This window comes from Pseudorasbora parva, chromosome 23, assembly GCF_024679245.1.
Source record: "Pseudorasbora parva isolate DD20220531a chromosome 23, ASM2467924v1, whole genome shotgun sequence".
Classification (NCBI taxonomy): domain Eukaryota; kingdom Metazoa; phylum Chordata; class Actinopteri; order Cypriniformes; family Gobionidae; genus Pseudorasbora; species Pseudorasbora parva.
Window position 1 is genome coordinate 34362686 of NC_090194.1, and position 20765 is coordinate 34383450.

Below are 20765 nucleotides of genomic sequence, written 5' to 3' on the forward strand. Positions count from 1 at the left end.
TGGCCGCATTCATCTTTCCCTCGATTGCAATCAGTCGTCCTGTCCCTGCAGCTGAAAAACACCCCCACATCATGATGCTGCCACCGCCATGCTTCACTGTTGGGACTGTATTGGACAGGGGATATTTTTCTCCACACATACTGCTTAGAATTAAGGCCAAACATTTCTATCTTGGTCTCGTCAGACCAGAGAATCTTATTTCTCACCATCTTGGAGTCCTTCAGGTGTTTTTTTCCCAGCAAACTCCATTCAGGTTTTCATGCATCTTGCACTGAGAAGAGGCTTCCGTCAGGCCCCTCTGTCATAAAACCCGACTGGTGGAGGGCTGCAGTGATGGTTGACTTTCTACAACTTTCTCCCTTCTCCTGACTGCATCTCTGGAGCTCAGCCACAGTGATCTTTGGGTTCTTCTTTACCTCTCTCACCAAGGCTCTTATCCCCCTAAAGCTCAGTTTGCCTGGACGGCCAGCTCTAAGAAGGGTTATGGTCGGCCCAAACGTCTTCCATTTAAGGATTACGGAGGCCACTTTGCTCTTAGGAATTGTTTTTGTAACCATGGCCACATCTGTGCCTTGCCACAATTCTGTCTCTGAGCTCTTCAGGCAGTTCCCTTGACCTCTCATTTACTCTGACATGCACTGTGAGCGGTAAGGTCTTATATAGACAGGTGTGTGGCTTTCCTAATCAAGTCCAATCAGTATAATCAAACACCGCTGGACTCAAATGAAGGTGTAGAACTATCTCAAGGATGATCAGAAGAAATGGACAGCACCTGAGTTAAATATATGAGTGTCACAGCAAAGGGTCTGAATACTTAGGACCATGTGATATTTCAGTTTTTCTTTTTTAATAAATCTGCAAAAATGTCAACAATTCTGTTTTCTGTCAATATGGGGTTCTGTGTGTACATTAATGAGAGAAAAAATAACTTAAATGATTTTAGAAAATGGCTGCAATATAACAAAACAAGAACATTTTAAGGGGGTCTGATATATATCATATATAAAACCAGGCGCTCACCCTGTGGTCTGTGTGGGTCCTAACACCCCAGTATCGTGATGGGGACACTATACTGACAAAGAGCACCGTCTTTCGGATGAGACGTTAAACCGAGGTCCTGACTCTCTGTGGTCATTAAAAATCCCAGGATGTCTTTCGGAAAAAGAGTAGGGGTGTAACCCCGGCATCCTGGCCAAATTTGCCCTTTGGCCGCTGTCCATCATGGCCTCCTAATAATCCCCATATCCTGATTGGCTTCATCAATCGGTCTCCTCTCCACCAATCAGCTGGTGTGTGGTGAGCGTTCTGGCGCAATATGGCTGCCGTCGCATCATCCAGGTGGATGCTGCACATTGGTGGTGGTTGAGGAGATTCCCCCCTTCTATGTAAAGCGCTTTGAGTGCCTTGAAAAGCGCTATATAAATCGAACGCATTATTATATATATATATATATATATATATATATATATATATATATATATATATATATTTTTTTTTTTTTTTTTATGTATAATTTTCCAGTTTAGGGCATCCCCCTAAAAAGAAGTGTTGTCAGATTTAGCTAAGTATAGCCACACTCAATCTCCTCTGTTATGTTATAGCAGATGTTGTCCAAACACAACCAAACACACACACACACACACACACACACACACACACACACACACACACACACACACACACACATCTGAGATTATAGCTCTGGCCAGCAATGCACTGTCAATCTGAAACAGGCTTGTGTGTGGACGCACTCTGAACCACCGACTGTTTGACCTCTAAAGTGCAACATGCCCTATTTTTGTAACACTTTAGAATAAAGGCCAGTTCACATCAAGGACGGTGGCTATAAAGATAACGATAAAGTTATACTTCTAAAAATTGTTATCAATATAAAAGAATTTCAGAACAGTTTTTTTCCAGCTGATGAACGATAAAAAATTGTCAGCCAATCAGAATCCATCCTGCTGTCAGGTCGAGCATTTAAAGTGACAGACAAGCACACACTTAGAATAAACAGAACAACATTGTCCACTGATGTGGATGCTAAAATAGTTATCTTTAGGTGTGAATGGGTCTTAATGATTCGTTATAGGTAACTATACAGCAGGATAAATGAGTAGTACTACTTTAACACTTCATCTACTACTATTAACTAATATGGGAACAAGATTAACTAATCAGTAAGCAATATCAACATTAGGAATGAGATAGTTCCTTAATTGGCCTCATAAATAACTATCAACTAACTGATAAAGAATCACCAGTTAATTACTCACAACATCATCGTGTGTCTGAGATTTAATCAACCATCTTTTTTACTTTGAATATAGTCTTAAAATGCAATGCAAACAATGTTTTCCACTTTAAAATAATGGTACTACTCACTAGCTCCTAAAGAGACAACAAACAATATGATAAACATTTAACACATATACAACTTATGCAAGGCATAAAAATAAAACAGATTAGAGGCATAAAACATAAGAAAAGCAGCCAAGGCCGAGAAGAAAAGGTGGTTTTTAAGAAGCTTTAAGAAGTGTGTTTTAAGAGGCGGCTTATAAAATAGACAGTGAAGAGACGTGTCTAATGGGCAGAGGCAGATCATTCCTCAGTTTAGGAGCTGGCACAGCAAAGGCACGGTCCCCTCTGAGCTTACCATAGTTTTGAGCACATTCAGGAGCAGTTGATCAGCTGACCTGAGAGAACGGGTGGGAGTGTAACAGCTCGGAGTTGTAGGGTGGGGAAAGACCATTTAAGGATTTAAAAACAAATAAAAGATTTTTAAAGTGGATCCTAAAATGTATGGGCAGCCAGTGGAGTAACGCTAAAATGGGGGAAATGTGCTTGTGTTTACATGTTCCAGTTAAAACTGGAGACGGGCGACAGAAGACCCACTAACCCCCACATGCAGTGCATTACAGTAATCCAGCCGAGTGGCAACAAAGGCGTGGATTACTGTCTCAAAGTGTTGCCTCGGAAGTTAAATATAGTTTGTTGATAGTTATTAATGAGGCCAATCTCATTCAGTAGGCTAATTATCGGCTAGCTAATAAGGAACTATCCCAGTCCTAAATTCAATATTACTTACAGATTAGTTAATAGTAGCAGTTGAAATGTCCTGCATTACTATTATAATTTATTATTTACACACACTTGCTTTCATCATTGCACATCGGCAGTCTCCACCTGTCTAAATGAGTGATAAAGTGACTGGCGTATGTTGAAGCTGAGCATGTTTGCGGTTTTTCTGATTGTCACTGCAGAGCGTCAGAGAGCTTCATAAAAGCATTTTAAAAACAAACGCTGATTGTGCTTTGATTTCTGGGCCAACTCAATTAAACAAGCTTTTGTGATATGCAAAGTAACCCGGATAAATATAATACAGTCATTTATTGATGGGGAAAAAATGCGTCTTGCAGGAAATTACTGCTTTTAGTTTAGAATAAAATTATAATTCATTATGGTAATGTTTTTAATGTGATTCTGCTAAGTAGATTGCTCAGTGGCCAATCGGCCGATATTTACTCTCGCTCTCCAGGAGTAGGTTTATCTCTGCTTATCTTCAACATGATAAAGATTCAGATGCAAATGAAATATGCTTGAAACAAACCCGGCGTGCCAATGACTTGTGTTACCATGGAAATGGGGTTTGATGTCATGTTGAAGTGCGGCTGTATTATCATGCTTGCAGCACTTCCACGGGAGTGAGTTCTGCTCCCATTAAAGTCAACATTAAATGAAGACTTGCCCTATTAATTTTATTGACCGCTCACTCCCTTGAAACATTGCAAAGGATGTAATCATGTCTGCCTGTCTAGACTTTTAATATAATTGAATAAACTACCGTTCAAAAGTCTGGAGTTGGTAAGAGCTTTCTCTTCTGCTCACCAAGGCTGCATTTATTTGACCAAAAATGCAATAGAAACAATAATATTATGAAGTATTATTACATATATTTTTGAATTATGTAATTTGTTCTCCAGTCTTCAGTGTCACACAATCCTTCAGAAATAGTGTATATCTGAATGTTTGTCATAAAATATAAAATATTTGCTATCTTAAAATGTTTAAGCACAATCAACTTGGATGTTTAAGTAATTTCAAATCAAATTATATTAAACTGATTAAAAAATTAGTTGAATCTTGTAAAACCTATATTCTTGTATTACAAACAGTTGATTAACTTATTTTTAACTTAGTTAAAGCAATGTAAAAACATGTTGCCAACTTATTAATCATAACATTTTTGCTTTTTTACTCATGAATCAATGAAGTCAATATAGTTTTATATTGTTTGTTTTATATTAGTGTCGATAAATTGTGCCGATGTCGATGTTAATCGTGTAGATAAAACGTAAAAATTATTTTGAATCAAGCCGTTGCTCTGTATAACTAACAATTCTCAATGAACAGATAAAGTCCATTCCTAACTTTTTATTTTTACTTTTATTTTTATTTTTAAATGTGTGAATATTTAATATTAAAATGGGTTGTGAATGCCATTACATGTTGATTATATTGTATAATTTTCTGTATTCTTACATATGAGGTCTGCCTGGAATGGTAAATGGACTGCATTTATATAGCGCTTTTATCCAAAGCGCTTTACATTTTTGCCTCACATTCACCCATTCATACACCGACGGCGATGCCAGCCATGTAAGGCGCCATCCAGCTCGTCGGGAGCAGCTGGGGTTAGGTGTCTTGCTCATGGACACTTCGACACTTGGTCAGGTGGAACCGGGGATTGAACCATTACAACCTACATGAACCACTGAGCCACTGCCGCCCCAGTAAGATGCGATCCCTGTGGGTCTTGCGGTTTCATGAGCTCACATGCACACATATGTGAGCGTTCATCTATTGCACAGTGCTGGGTTGCCCGTCTAAGAATAGTAGCCCCTCTGGCAGCGTGTTTCTCTCAGACATGGCTATTTCAATGAAAGTCTACTGCGCACGAGTTCGCAAACTATGTATGCATATAGGGCTGCTTGCAGAAATTATGCAAACAAGTCAAATATAAATGTAAATTCTGGCCCGTCAAGCATTGTTACTGTAATTGGACAGAGTGGATACATGTAAGTGGGATTCAGTGGGAGATGATAGTTCTGTGGGTCAGTGAAAGTGAAACAGAACCCCGTGTATTTATGGGCCGGTTGTGTCTATTGTTATCTCTCGGTTTAAACAAGGCCTGAGGCTCAGCACAGCGCATTAAAGACAGAGGAGAAGCTCTGCCGGTTACATAACCACACACACACATGCACACACACCAGCCGTGCATCATGAGAACACAAACGAGCCCTTAAGCGAGCCTACGTCCTATAAAATACTTGCATTCTCTCTCGCCGCTTCACTCCATCACTTATTTGAGGCTATAAACCTGCCGAGAACATGTCCAGGTCAGAAAAGTGTTTTTCCCTCACAGCCGGGATCTATTAAAGGTTTTTTTTTTTCAAGGTTTTTGGTCTTAACTGAAATGTGTTTTCATGCTTGTATGTTGATTATTTTCCCCATATTCTCCATTGTTGCAGTTCCTCTCTTCCCAGTCTGTCAGTAACACTGTTTAGTTCCTGTCTCTATGAAGCTCCTCCTTCTGAAAGCACACTTTGCTCTGATTGGTTGGCTGAAGCAGTGTGTTGTAATTGGTCAAGTGCTTTGAGCGTGTGTGGGAAATGTCCCGTCCCTTACCCCTTCAGATTCCCCCCTTTAATGCAAAGCGCTTTGAGTGCCTTGAAAAGCGCTATATTAACAAATTATTATTATTACCATTACCACCAGTTTTAATACACTACTAACTAAACAGGCCCCACCCCTTTATTCTGTGTAATAATTATATAAATGAGGAATATTGTGACGTGTTCGTTCCCGGAAGAAAACTCAAGACTACAATGGAGGCATTTAGGGAGTTCAGAAACACTGACACTGTTATAGAGTAGAGCTCTTTTTTTAATGCTCAAATTGCAACATTAGGTCTCCTTTAAAGGAGTGGCTGATTTTCCCTTTTTTCAAGATGTAAAATAAGTATCTGATGTCCCCAGAGTGTGTATGTGAAGGTTTAGCTCAAAATACCCCACTGATAATTTTTTTATAGCATGTTGAAATTGTCACTTTTGAGGGTACCGTTTTTGTGTGTGTCACTTTAAATGCAAATGAGCGGCTGCTTATGGGGCGGAGCTTCAAGAACACCAGTTATCAGCTCTGATCACCTCGTGCAGACAGGCAATGAAACTGTTTTATGTTCAAACCGGAGTCAGACAATGATGGAGAGAGTTACTATCTTCAAGTCTCACCAAATCTGTTGTGTGTTCACAGGGGCGGGGTTTATAGTAAATGGTAAATGGACTGCATTTATATATAGTGCTTTTAACAGACCTATGGCCATCCAAAGCGCTTTACATATCGCCTCACATTCACCCATTCATACACCGACGGCGGTCTCAGCCATGCAAGGCGCCATCCAGCTCGTCGGGAGCAGCTGGGGCTAGGTGTCTTGTTCATGGACACCTCGACACTTGGTCAGGTGGAACCGGGGATTTGAACCACCAACCTTCCGGTTTGTAGCCAACCTACGTGAACCACTGAGCCACTGCCGCCCCATTTATGTAAATTTCAGGGTTAGTGATGTCACTAACCCTGGAGGAAGCTTCTTTAGTCCCTACCAGCCGTTTGGTGTAGTCCTTAAAAAGCGATTTCTGTAAAAGAAAATATCTCCCTTTGCTTTGAACGTTGAGCATATTTGCTTTTCAGATGTTGTTTATGCTCAAAAAGCAACATGACACACTAACTAAAGTTAAAAAAGTCAAATCGTAGGCTAATCAACCACCCCTATTTTTTTCACTGTGTGTTGGCTTGATGTTTTGTTGTTTTAAATGGCTGTTTCACATGCTGCTTTATGATTTAGGGCTAAATTACTCAGTCACACGTCTACTGTCATTTCTGTTTAATGAGGGCATGCAAGTTCAAGCTAGTGGCCACTGGAAGCGTCTCTATTTAGGTCAGAACTGTTTTAATGCTGCCCACCGTGGACCAAAGGCAATGCTGGAAGGGTTAGTTCACCCAAAAATGAAAATTAGCCCATGATTTACTCACCCTCAAGCGATCCTAGGGGTATATGACATTCTTCTTTCAGACAAATAAAATGGGAGTTATATTAAAAATGTCCTGGCTATATTCCAAGCTTTAAAATGGCAGTCACTGTTGGGTAATTTTTGAAGTCCATAAAAGTGCATCTGTCCATCATATAACTGCTCCACACGGCACCAGGGGTTAATAAAGGCCTTCTGAAGTGAAGTGGCACGTTTGTGGAAGAAAAATATCCATATTTAAAACTTTATAAAGTAAATGATCTAGCTTCTCGCAAGCTTTCTTCTGTAGTCAATTTACAGAAAAAGTGTAGAGCCTCTCCTGGTTCAAAATGCGTAGGCTACGTCTGACGAGTGTAACTGATCTGTAATGTCGTCGGATGGACATTTTTGAACTGCGAGAGGCACTACACCTTTTCTGTAAGTCACTGCAGTCACTGCCATTATAAAGCTTGGAAGAGACATTTTTAATATAACTCTCATTTTATTTTCTAGGATGGCTTGAGGAGGAGTAAATCATGGGCTAATTTTCTTTTTTTGGTGAACTAACCCTGTGGCCTACACTCTCTGATGTTTAATTTCTCATCTTTTCCAGCATTACTTCCTGGTGATTTTCGGCCACGATGGGCAGAAACCTCTGGAGCTGCGGACAGAAGAGGACGCTGATTGTAATGAGTGGGTGGAGGCCATTCAACAGGCCAGGTACAATAAAGAGACAAAACACTCAATGTCTTTTGAGAACAAAAGTGATTTTGCTGAGCTGGTTAGCATGTCACATAACAACCTTTTTCATTAGGAAATTGAAATGACTCAATTTATTCTTCTAGAGAGCAGTGCACTCAGAGACTTTTGCTTTTCAAATGACTCTCTTGAGAAAAAGTTGTTTTGTAATCTCACACTCATTTCAGTAATGTTGCTCAGATTTCAGAAATCAAAGTCTGTAATCAAAAGTCACAATTCTCAATATAAACCAAATGAGCTGAGCTGAGCTGCTATCCACATTAATGTTACAACACTATACTCCTGTTGTCAAATTTTTCTCATTTATTGATAACGCATTGATAACCATGATTATTTTGATCAAAATTGTAATCACAAGGATTGTTGTCATTTGAGAAATTTGAGTATTTATTGTTGCACTTTCACCTATAAGCACAAATCAAGAGAATGTCGACTCATTTGCATGGTTTGTTTTACCTCATCTAGTTTCATGATTTATCATTGGCTATTTATCATATATAGGGCTAATGAAAAAAATATTAAACTTTAAAACAGGGAAATTCCACATTACTTTTATTGGTTTCTATTAAACCAACAGCAAAAAAGACTTTCTATTGTCACACAGAGGTTTCATAAGTGCAGTTATTCAGCAAACACAGTCGCAAGTAGCAGCATGTATTTTTAATGCATTGGATATATGAGGTATAAATGCAAGTAAGATTTTATCTGAGTATCTCAGATCAATTATGAGCGGTCGCAGACAGCAGGGAGATAAAATACTGGATGCAAATTAAAAAATGGCACATGAGCCCTGATTACAAAAAAGGAAATGCTTCCTATATGTTTTGTTGTTAAAATCAAAGGTTGTGCATCCAATCAAATTTCACTGAATATTCGTCTATCCCATGGTAAATGTAATCATATTAAACAAGTGGGCAGGTTGTGTGACATAATCAGATCCTCAAAAACCATAAAAAAACCCTGACATGAAGTAAAAGAAAATACGACCAACACTGAATTAAATAGGGGTTCACTTGTAATAAGAATAAACATGGGGATAAGCTTTTGTTCACTTGCATAGAGTTTGCATAGAGTTGTTTGAGGCATTTAAAAGGCTCATTGATTTATTTAACGCTCAGGTTTTCTCTTTGAAAGTGTTACTAACTTGCTTTGTTCTTCTTCTGTCGCTGGCAGTTATTCAGACCTGATCATAGAGCGTGAAGTTCTCATGCAGAAATACATCCATCTGGTGCAGATCATGGAGACGGAAAAAGTGGCGGCAAATCAACTGCGGACACAACTGGAAGACCAGGATACAGAAATCGAGAGACTGAAGTCAGAGGTCAGTTCATCTTCATGCTGTGTATTTTAATGCATTAATTATGCCTTGTAATGCATCTTATAATGCATTGTATGGTCTCATGAGTAATTGTAACCACAGTTATAATAATAATAATAATAATAATAGATTTCATTTATAACGCACTTTTCATTCCGAAGAATCTCAAAGTGCAAACAAATAAGTAAATATACAGAATAATACAAACAATCAACCAACACAGAAAACTGAACAGAAACAGAGCTGATGGTGAACAGAAACAGAGCTGATGGTGAACAGATACAGAGCTGATGGTGAACAGATACAGAGCTGATGGTGAACAGATACAGAGCTGATGGTGAACAGAAACAGAGCTGATGGTGAACAGAAAACAGAGCTGATGGTGAACAGAAACAGAGCTGATGGTGAACAGAAACAGAGCTGATGGTGAACAGAAACAGAGCTGATGGTGAACAGAAACAAAGCTGATGGTGAACAGAAACAGAGCTGATGGTGAACAGATACAGAGCTGATGGTGAACAGAAACAGAGCTGATGGTGAACAGAAACAGAGCTGACGGTGAACAGAAACAGAGCTGATGATGAACAGAAACAGAGCTGACGGTGAACAGAAAACAGAGCTGATGGTGAACAGAAACAGAGCTGACGGTGAACAGAAACAGAGCTGACGGTGAACAGAAAACAGAGCTGATGGTGAACAGAAACAGAGCTGATGGTGAACAGGAACAGAGCTGATGGTGAACAGAAACAGAGCTGATGGTGAACAGAAACAGAGCTGATGGTGAACAGAAACAGAGCTGATGGTGAACAGAAACAGAGCTGATGGTGAACAGATACAGAGCTGATGGTGAACAGAAACAGAGCTGATGGTGAACAGAAACAGAGCTGATGGTGAACAGAAACAGAGCTGACGGTGAACAGAAACAGAGCTGACGGTGAACAGAAACAGAGCTGATGGTGAACAGAAACAGAGCTGATGGTGAACAGAAACAGAGCTGATGGTGAACAGAAACAGAGCTGATGGTGGACAGAAACAGAGCTGATGGTGAACAGAAACAGAGCTGATGGTGAACAGAAAACAGAGCTGATGGTGAACAGAAACAGAGCTGATGGTGAACAGAAACAGAGCTGATGGTGAACAGAAACAGAGCTGATGGTGAACAGAAACAGAGCTGATGGAGAACAGAAACAGAGCTGATGGTGAACAGAAACAGAGCTGATGGTGAACAGAAACAGAGCTGATGGTGAACAGAAACAGAGCTGATGGTGAACAGAAACAGAGCTGATGGTGAACAGAAACAGAGCTGATGGTGAACAGAAACAGAGCTGATGGTGAACAGAAACAGAGCTGACGGTGAACAGAAACAGAGCTGATGGTGAACAGAAACAGAGCTGATGGTGGACAGAAACAGAGCTGATGGTGAACAGAAACAGAGCTGATGGTGAACAGAAAACAGAGCTGATGGTGAACAGAAACAGAGCTGATGGTGAACAGAAACAGAGCTGATGGTGAACAGAAACAGAGCTGATGGTGAACAGAAACAGAGCTGATGGAGAACAGAAACAGAGCTGATGGTGAACAGAAACAGAGCTGATGGTGAACAGAAACAGAGCTGATGGTGAACAGAAACAGAGCTGATGGTGAACAGAAACAGAGCTGATGGTGAACAGAAACAGAGCTGATGGAGAACAGAAACAGAGCTGATGGTGAACAGAAACAGAGCTGATGGTGAACAGAAACAGAGCTGATGGTGAACAGAAACAGAGCTGATGGTGAACAGAAACAGAGCTGACGGTGAACAGAAAACAGAGCTGATGGTGGAAGTCTGTAAGCTTCAGTACACTGTGGTCCACTCCATGTATTACATTTCCCCCAGTGCTAGAGGCTGTATTGTCACATATTCCCAATGCGACAGTGTCCTGATGACGTCGTCGAGGCATGACAGCCGATGAACAGATGATGGGGATTACCGCAGTACCACGCAGGAGGCAAACAAAGCTCTCCAGGCACTTCTGTGGACACCGCGGTCGGCGCAGAAGTCTAAGCCGTTCCACGGCCGCAATGCAAAATGGACTAGCGACGCAGCCGAGACTCAGCAGCCGGGAAGCGAACATCCCAACATCACGCCGGACGCTGATGATGCTAGCCCGGTGCAAACTTCAGCCACCATGCAGCTCAAGCCCGAGGGAGACCACAAGTGAGAAGAGAGAGAAGGTAGATCAGCCGCAGCGAGCAACATCAAAAGTCCTTTAAACCAGAAGCAACCGCAACAATTTAAACAAAAATAGCAGAGAAGGGGTGAAAACCGGCGAACGGCGAAACGGCGAACTAGTCACAAACATAATAAAATAAAATCTAAATCTAATAGTACAGTTCACATGATTTGTGGGTGGAGAAGCGGCGAACAGACAACGCCCAGTGTCTTCTCCCCCACGTTGCCTAGCAAAAAACCAATAATACAAACTAGTAGTTATAATACATTATAATAGACCTTTAGAAAGTATTAAAACACAACAAACAACCAATTTCAGATCTAAAAAGTAATCTGTGAATATTATGATGCATTTTAACTTTGGTTACAGTTATTTATGAAAATACATAATACATTATGATGTACATTATGAAGACCTTTATGATAGATTAGAAAAAGGCTTTAAGTAAAGTGTTACTGGATTTTTTAATGTTTTTCAAAGAAGTCTCTTCTGCTCACCGAGGCTTCATTTATTTGATTACAAACACAGTAAAAACAGTAAAAAAAATAAAAAAATTCTCTGCAAATATTTAAAAAAGTTATGTATTCTTGTGATTCAAAGACATTTTCAGCATCATTACTCCAGTCTTCAGTCAGTGTGACAAAATCCTTCAGAAATCACTCTAATAAGCTGCATTACCTGTTACAGATAGTTGTCCTGAATAAAACAAAAGAGCGAATGTTGCCCTATCAGTCCAATCAAGAGGAAGAAGATCCAGATATTAAGAAAATCAAGAAGGTATGTGATTGTCTATATTTGCATTGACATATATCCATCTTATTTCCACAGTCATTTTTGCTATTGTGTCTAGAGTAAGTGCAGTTGTTCAGGCGTCTGCATTGCGTGTTTTCTCGCAGGTGCAAAGCTTCATGCGTGGCTGGCTGTGCAGGAGGAAGTGGAAGATTATCGTGCAGGACTACATCTGCTCACCTCACGCTGAGAGCATGAGAAAGAGGAACCAGATCGTCTTTAACATGGTGGAAGCTGAGACGGAGTATGTGCTCCAGCTCTCCATCCTGGTCAACTGCTTCCTGCGGCCACTCAGGATGGCGGCCAGTTCCAAAAAACCTCCTATTAGTCATGATGATGTCAGCAGTATCTTCCTCAATAGGTATATATGCACTCAAAGTGCCCTTATGCTTTTTTGAATATGACCTTTCATGCAGTATGTAATATCGCTGTTTGTGAATGTAAAAAAAGAGTGTAAAGCGCTTTGGGTGTACATTAGTACATATGAAAGCGCTATATAAATGCCTCATTCATTCATTCATTCATTCATTCATTCATTCATTCATTCATTTATTCATGTTTTCTGCTCTGCAAATCCTCTCTGCATACACTTTAAAGGAGGAGGAAATTTTGATGCACACTCTAAGTGGTAGACCAATTGCAACAGACTGGGACGTCTGAGCAATCAGAGCAGAGTAGACCAATTGCAACAGACTGGCCATCTGACCAATCAGAGCAGAGGAGACCAATCACATTAGACTGGACCATCTGACCAATCAGAGCAGAGGAGACCAATCACATTAGACTGGACCATCTGATCAATCAGAGCAGAGCAGGTTTGCAGAAAGGAGGGGTTTAAAGAAATTGATTCTTCACACAAACTATTTTCAGACTCTTTGAGAAATGAGGTGATGTGCAATGTACACTGACCTAAAGGATTATTAGGAACACCATACTAATACTGTGTTTGACCCCCCTTTCGCCTTCAGAACTGCCTTAATTCTACGTGGCATTGATTCAACAAGCTGCTGAAAGCATTCTTTAGAAATGTTGGCCCATATTGATAGGAGAGCATCTTGCAGTTGATGGAGATTTGTGGGATGCACATCCAGGGCACGAAGCTCCCGTTCCACCACATCCCAAAGATGCTCTATTGGGTTGAGATCTGGTGACTGTGGGGCCATTATAGTACAGTCAACTCATTGTCATGTTCAATAAACCAATTTGAAATTATTTGAGCTTTGTGACATGGTGCATTATCCTGCTGGAAGTAGCCATCAGAGGATGGTACATGGTGGTCATAAAGGGATGGACATGGTCAGAAACAATGCTCAGGTAGGCTGCAAATTGTAGCCTCTTTTTCCTATTTGTAGTGGAGATGAGTGGTACCCGGTGGGGTCTTCTGCTGTTGTGGCCCATCCGCCTCAAGGTTGTTCGTGTTGTGGCTTCACAAATGCTTTGCTGCATACCTCGGTTGTAACGAGTGGTTATTTCAGTCAAAGTTGCTCTTCTATCAGCTTGAATCAGTCAGTCCATTCTCCTCTGACCTCGAGCATCAACAAGGCGTCTTCGCCCACAGGACTGACGCATACTGGATGTTTTTCCCTTTTCACACCATTCTTTGTAAACCCTAGAAATGGTTGTTCGAGAAAATCCCAGTAACTGAGCAGATTGTGAAATACTCAGACTGGCCCACCTGGCACCAACAACCATGCCACACTAACCAGGTGTGCCACACTTGACCAGGACCACGCCCCTAAATGCAATGAAGCAACTGCCATGTGATTGGTTGTTTAGATAATTGCATTAATGAGAAACTGAACAGGTGTTCCTAATAATCCTTTAGTTGAGTGTATATTATGAGTAAACCTTGGATTCATATAAGCCTGTTGTAGGAGAGTTCAATTTTTTTTAGAAACCTTTAAAAAAGCATAATAGGGGCACTTTAAAACAATTCAATACAGTTCTGGTTCTTTCTTTCTTTCTTTCTTCTATTTTTTCTTTTTTTTGCCAAACTGTTGACCACAAAAAAATAACTTCATTCTAACACCATCAATAAGTGTTTTAAATATGCAACTATGCTACTGTTTTGAAAGTATCACATCTGTTTTGAAACTGATGCACCATGCATTTCTCTTCTGTGCTTTCTCTCTTTATCGGTAAGCGAGACAATAATGTTTCTCCATGAGATCTTCCATCAAGGCTTGAAGGCTCGGATAGCCAACTGGCCGACCTTAGTTTTAGGTGAGTTTGTTCAAGCTGCATTCTTTGCATATTTTTATTTTCAATTGTCAGACACACAACCATACACAGTACGCCATGCAGTGAAGCGCTTGAATCTCCACACATAGAATAAAAATGAACACAATACTTCCTTATTTGATTTCCTTCCAATGCTCATGACCACTTTCTTATCAAAGTTTTTTTTCTGACAATTTACACACACACACACACACACGCACGCACGCACGCACGCACACACACACACACACACACATACACACACACAATATATATATATCAAAATCTGAACTGTCATGTTCCAGCGGATCTCTTTGACATCTTGCTGCCAATGCTGAACATTTATCAGGAGTTTGTGCGAAACCATCAGTACAGTTTGCAGGTTCTGGCCAACTGTAAACAGAACCGGGACTTTGACAAGCTCCTGAAGCAGTATGAAGCAAACGCCGCCTGTGAGGGCAGAATGCTGGAAACCTTCCTCACCTACCCCATGTTTCAGGTGAGCAATAAGCCTGAGCATAAACAGTATAGTAAGATGCATGTTGGATTTCTTTTAACGGTCGTTGATTGTGTACAAATTTATGTTTTTGTATTTTAAATGTTGATTATTACCATTATTATTAGATCCCACGGTACATCATCACCCTTCATGAGCTCCTCGCACACACACCTCACGAACATGTCGAGCGCAAGAGTCTGGAATTTGCCAAATCCAAACTTGAGGAACTGTCCAAGTGAGTAAAAAGGAAAGGGTCTAATATGATCTGGTGCTTTAAAGACCATTTAAAGTCAGTTCACTGATCTGAAGATGATATTTTTTTGTGACCCTGGAGCACCAGTCATGTGTCTCACGGGTATGTTTGTGGCAATAGCCAACAATACATTGTATGAATCAAAATGACAGATTTTTCTTTTATGCCAAATATCATTAGGATATTAAGTAAAGATCATGTTCCATGAAGATATTTAGCAGATTTTCTATATTGTAAATGTATTACGAATGTACTATTATTAGTAATATGCATTGAAATATGTATGGACTTCATTTGGACAACTTTAAAGGCAATTTTAAAGTTTGTTCCCAAACATCAATGGGAAGCGTATTTATTCAGCTTTTATTTTATTTTATTTATTTTATTTTTTCAAACATGAGAGAATAAAAATACAATAATGTTCAGACATTTAAAAATAAAAAGTAAAGATGAAAAAAATTAAATAATAGAAAAGTAAAATAAAAAACACAGCAAAGTGTCTTACTTTCCTGTAGAAACATGCTTCTACCTCACGTACGAAAAAGGAGTAGGAAGACATCAAACTTATATATCCTACCCCTTTAATTCTTATTTTCCTTTAAATAACATACATATGCCTACGCATACACATATACACATCTACATATATACATGCGCACACATGTGTACATACATACACTCATACATATCTATACCCCTATATCTACATACACATGGACATACCCCCACAGACCGTATACATCAACATACTATATTTTATATGATGTATACATTGCAATGTCAAACAATGGACCCTTATGACTGGTTTTGTGGTCCTGGGTCTATTATCTTCAGATCAGTGAATTGATTATAATGTTCTTTAAAGCCCCAGATCATAGAACTAGAGAATGAAACGTTCTTTATGGCATTCCACTGTAAAAACACTGTTTGTTCTAATTGGAACCTTTATTTTTTAAGATTCTAAATGTTATATTTAGTTTTTCTGTTTATATCGGTTTGGATAAAAATTATGCAAAATAAAAAAATACATGTATTATAAAAATTAAATAATATATACATTTTTTTTAAATATATAAAAAATGCATAAGTATATGTAATATAGATTTCTATAATATTTTTTTCTATATTATTTTCTAGAACTTATCTTCAGTATTGTCCAATTGATATTTACATTGACGACCATTCTGCCAAAGACCTAACTTTATAATGATATATTATATACATTTTAAATCTGTTTGATTTAAATGATGCATCTGTGTGTTTGCATGTTTGTTCTCAGAATGATGCATGATGAAGTGAGTGATACAGAAAACATCCGGAAGAATCTGGCGATCGAGCGGATGATCGTGGAGGGCTGTGATATTCTGCTGGACACCAGTCAGACTTTCATACGGCAGGGTGAGACAGCTCATTATGGATATGAGCAGCCATGACACTTCCCCTTCAAAAAAATGTATTTCTAGCCCCAATTTCCCCAATATATACATATAATAAAATATGATATAATAAATAATATATATTATTTGTTTATTTTAAAAGTATTAAAAATATAAAGAAATGTTTACAAAATTTGGATACAAAATAATTCTTTACAAATGTAAATATTGAAAATTCATATATATATATATATATATTATAACATATATTTATATTATTTATTTTGTATTAATATTCTTTATTTAAAATTATATTTAAGAAATATTTGAATTTATATATATATATATATATATATATATATATATATATATATAAATCCTACATATATATATTTTCCTTCATTATTTTAAAATAAAGAAAAAAAATCTGAATTCATTTTTTAAATTAAAATTTTATAAATATTATTTTATTTGTTTTAAAATAAAACATATTTATTTATTTCAAATACATGTTTTATTTATTTATTTATTTATTTATTTTAAATTAATTTTTTTTCTTATTTAAAAAAGAAGTTGAACAGGTTCACTGAAGTCAATCGCTAGTTTTGTATGAATATCAGTGTGCGCTTGTGTCCACTCAAACACTGATCTCATTCAACACTGCTCAACTCTGACAGGAAGGTGTGAAATGTGCTCTAATGAGATCTAATGTGCCATTTCAATGCATCATGTCTTATAGAAAAGCTTGGCTCGATGAGACAGCGCTGCCCTCTCTCCTCTTTCATGTTCTCATTCCTCTCGGTAAAGAGCTGATGTGTGTGTTTCCTGTAGGCTCTCTGATTCAGCTGCCCTCTGTGGAGAAGGGTAAACTGAGTAAGGTGCGTCTGGGCTCGCTGTCGCTGAGGAAAGAAGCTGAACGCCAGTGTTTCCTGTTCACTAAACACTTCCTCATCTGCACACGCACCTCCAGCGGTAAACTGCACCTGCTCAAAGTGAGTCGACTCTGAACAGCTCAGCAAATAAAAGAAGGAATAGGTCACCCTAAAATACCTCAAATCAAGTTGTTCCTACTCCAAATATTTTCTTATTCACAAAATAAGTCTCTGTCCACCTTCAGTGAAAAGACTCATTCAGACATGTGGGTGAATTATTACTGTAAGCGTTTCACACAAAAGCATAAAATAACTGAGGTTCTTTCCTCAAAACCACAGCAAGGAGGCACGTTGTCTTTGATAGAGTGTACGCTTATCGAGGAGCTGGACGCCAGTGATGAAGACTGTAAGTGTGACGTCAAACCCAACGGTCAATCCTAACATCCTAAGATAAACCTTATAGTATTGTGCACATTTATTAAGGAGTTCATTTCAATTCCATATCTCCTCAGATAACGCTGCTGGTCAGGGGTTCAATCATCTGGAGTTTAAAATAGTGGTTGAACCTGCTGATGGTCCGTCGTTTTCAGTCGTTCTGCTCGCTCCGTCTCGGCAGGAGAAAGCTGCCTGGACCAGTGACATGAGCCAGGTACGATCTACACTCTCGGGAGGAAATGCATGTTATAGATCTTAATGTCAACTATTATTCCGTGCATCCGCGTGTCATTATTTTTCAACCTCATAATGTTTAATGTAGACTTGAAATGGAAGTTGCAATAGACTTTTCTTCGCTATTGTGATGTATATACAAGTAAAACGGACAAGAACAAATGTAGGGCGGGGCTTGATTTTGTCCATAGGGACTTGATTGGATGGTTGTGGTTTGCTATTGGTGGATCTCGTGTGAGTGACAGGTTGCCCCGCCCTCATCATTAGAGAAGCGATGGAGGGAGGGGAAGTTATTCTGATTAATGATTATGAGGCACATTATTTGTGCACGGATAAATTATTTGTAATAAATACTGCAGTATTCCATAAAAAAAATAAGAATTATCCCGTTTAATTTTATGGTGACTTTAAAGGTATAGTTCACCCAAAAATTATTATTCTATTATTAATTACTCACCCTTGTCATTCCAAACCCGTACGACTTTCGTTCATCTATGGAAGACAAATGAAGATCTTTTTGATGAAATCTGAGAGCTTTCAGTCCCTCCACTGGCAGCTACGCAACTACCACTTTTAAGCCTCAGAAAGGTAGTAAAGACATCATTAAAGTAATCCATGTGACTGTTTTAACCACAATTTTGTGAAGCGACGTGAAAACCCCCCCATAATTTACCACTTTAATTACAAAATATTAAGAGCTTCTATTTACACTAAGTGCCATTTATTGTAGAATTAAAACACTTTATACCCAAATGTCAAAACATTTACTCACTCATAGTGAACAGCACTAATAAAGCCCCAGTCTTGCAGATCATTAACTAAAAAAAAGTTGGTTTAGGGTTTAGTTACCCCTAATAATTTTACTAAAGCCCCGTTTCCACCACAGGAACTTTACCCAGGAACTAGGAACTTTGGGTGGTACTTCGTGTGTTTAGACCGCAGGAACCAGGGTAAAATTGAAGTTCCGGGTAAATATTTCCCCCTCCAAACGGCCCTGCTCGCGAGGTAGTACTTTTTCAAAGTTCAGGAACTTTCGAGGGCGGGACTTGGGCGCTGAACATGCTGATTGGTTGAGCTCACGCAGTTCAACCGGCATTTTTAAAAGTCTTTTGCGAGGTTCGTTCTGCGTTCAGTAAATATCAGTCTTGCTCTCTGTCTGGTGGCGCGCGGTCGTCTCAGCCATCTCACGTTCAATGTCCGTAATAGCTGATAATAATATACATTGTCATTTTAAATCTAGCTTTACAAGCTTTCTGAATATGCTGCATGCTGCTGAATCTGCATATTAGTGCTCTTTTCTGTCGTTGTTAATTACCTCTTTAGTAAACCTATACATAACCAGCAAAAGCAGCAAAGCTTGAATCTCTTCCATACTCGTTATTCATTTTTTTTCACCATGTAAACGACCTGACCGATTACTTTTAAGTGTGTGTCCTTACATGACGTGACGGCGCGCGCCGCGCTCATGTTGACAAGAGAGGAAAGTACATTTTTCTGAGGGGTAAACTTTTTATTTCGTAAGTTATGAAGATAATGTTGGAGTAATGACACAGCGTATATTGCCCCGGGCAGTTTTTACTTTAACTGCGCCTGACAGAATTTTTTTTTTTCTGAGATGATTATTACACTTTACAACAAATAGCTATAAATAATACTGTATTAGTCCTGGTGGCCGTTGAGAGTTGCTATGGCTACAGTAAACACACTCCAGCTGCTGGAGAAAACAGCGTTGACATTTTTGGTGCGGCAGACAAACTGCATGTGACAAAATGATTGCGATTGAAAGTCATCACATGTAAACACCAGATCGGTTTAGATAACGTCTCATGTAAACAGTTCACTAAATCTTTCAATCGGTACACTTAAAAATGATTACATGTCCTTCACTGATTTGGAGGAGCAGTCGCGCGCAGTCCTACATCACCGGACTAATTTGCCTAATCTTCTCGGAACTTTATCGCGGTCGAAACGCAGACAGCTGCAGGTCTGGGGGGGAGAAAAGTTCCTGTAAAAAAGTTCCTGGTACAAATTGTTCCGGGTAATTTTGGTGGAAACGGGGCAAAAAAAAAATACTCTGTTATTATTGCATACCATTTAATGTACAACAACACTGAGGTGCAAATATTATCTGCCACTATTTTTAAGTAAAAATAGCATCTAACTACTATTTACCCTTATTCCAAAGAAAATACTGCTCTTTTTACATAGTTTAAATAGAATATATCGCTATTTTTACTTTTTGTAAATAACATATCGAGCAGCGGCTAAGTGTAAATAGTAGAAAGATGCTAGTTATACTTATAAATACAGTCCCTGACAAAAGTCTTGTCGCTTGTGTACAAATTGACCTAAAGTGCCGCTGAAATATATTTCTAATCAAGATTTTTTTTACAAGAAATGGCTCATTTTAATCCCACCAGCTTTTGTGATAATGTTTCAGTGAAAAACTAAACTTTCAAAAAGTATTCTAATATTCACAGCTTGGTAAAGCCCATTAAGTCAATTTTTGCAAAGACATAAGTGTTGTCACCTTGTCATATGAGCTTCACCTGTGACTAATAATGGATCAATTAGGTCTCAAGTGTGTATAAAAAGAACCCCAGTACACTAGACCTTCACATCAACTGCAACTAGACCTCTGCAAACATGCCTAAGATTCACCCTGAGACTAAAGTTTTGATTATCAAGAGGCTGAAGACCAGATCCACTGCTCATGTGGCAGACACCTTCAAT

At 38.9% G+C, this 20765-nt stretch overlaps 1 protein-coding gene across 2 annotated transcripts in view; it reads left to right on the top strand.

The window, feature by feature from the left end:
• The window catches only part of rasgrf2a (Ras protein-specific guanine nucleotide-releasing factor 2a), a 46250-nt gene that overhangs the window by 5811 nt on the left and 19674 nt on the right, over positions 1–20765 (top strand). For both annotated transcript variants that reach the window (XM_067432560.1, XM_067432561.1), the window contains exons 2-12: positions 7678–7784; positions 8997–9144; positions 12042–12131; positions 12251–12504; positions 14287–14366; positions 14669–14862; positions 14988–15097; positions 16395–16513; positions 17323–17483; positions 17703–17769; positions 17876–18012. In XM_067432560.1, coding sequence (XP_067288661.1) covers positions 7678–7784; positions 8997–9144; positions 12042–12131; positions 12251–12504; positions 14287–14366; positions 14669–14862; positions 14988–15097; positions 16395–16513; positions 17323–17483; positions 17703–17769; positions 17876–18012 — 1467 coding nt within the window. The remainder of the gene's footprint in view (positions 1–7677; positions 7785–8996; positions 9145–12041; positions 12132–12250; positions 12505–14286; positions 14367–14668; positions 14863–14987; positions 15098–16394; positions 16514–17322; positions 17484–17702; positions 17770–17875; positions 18013–20765) is intronic.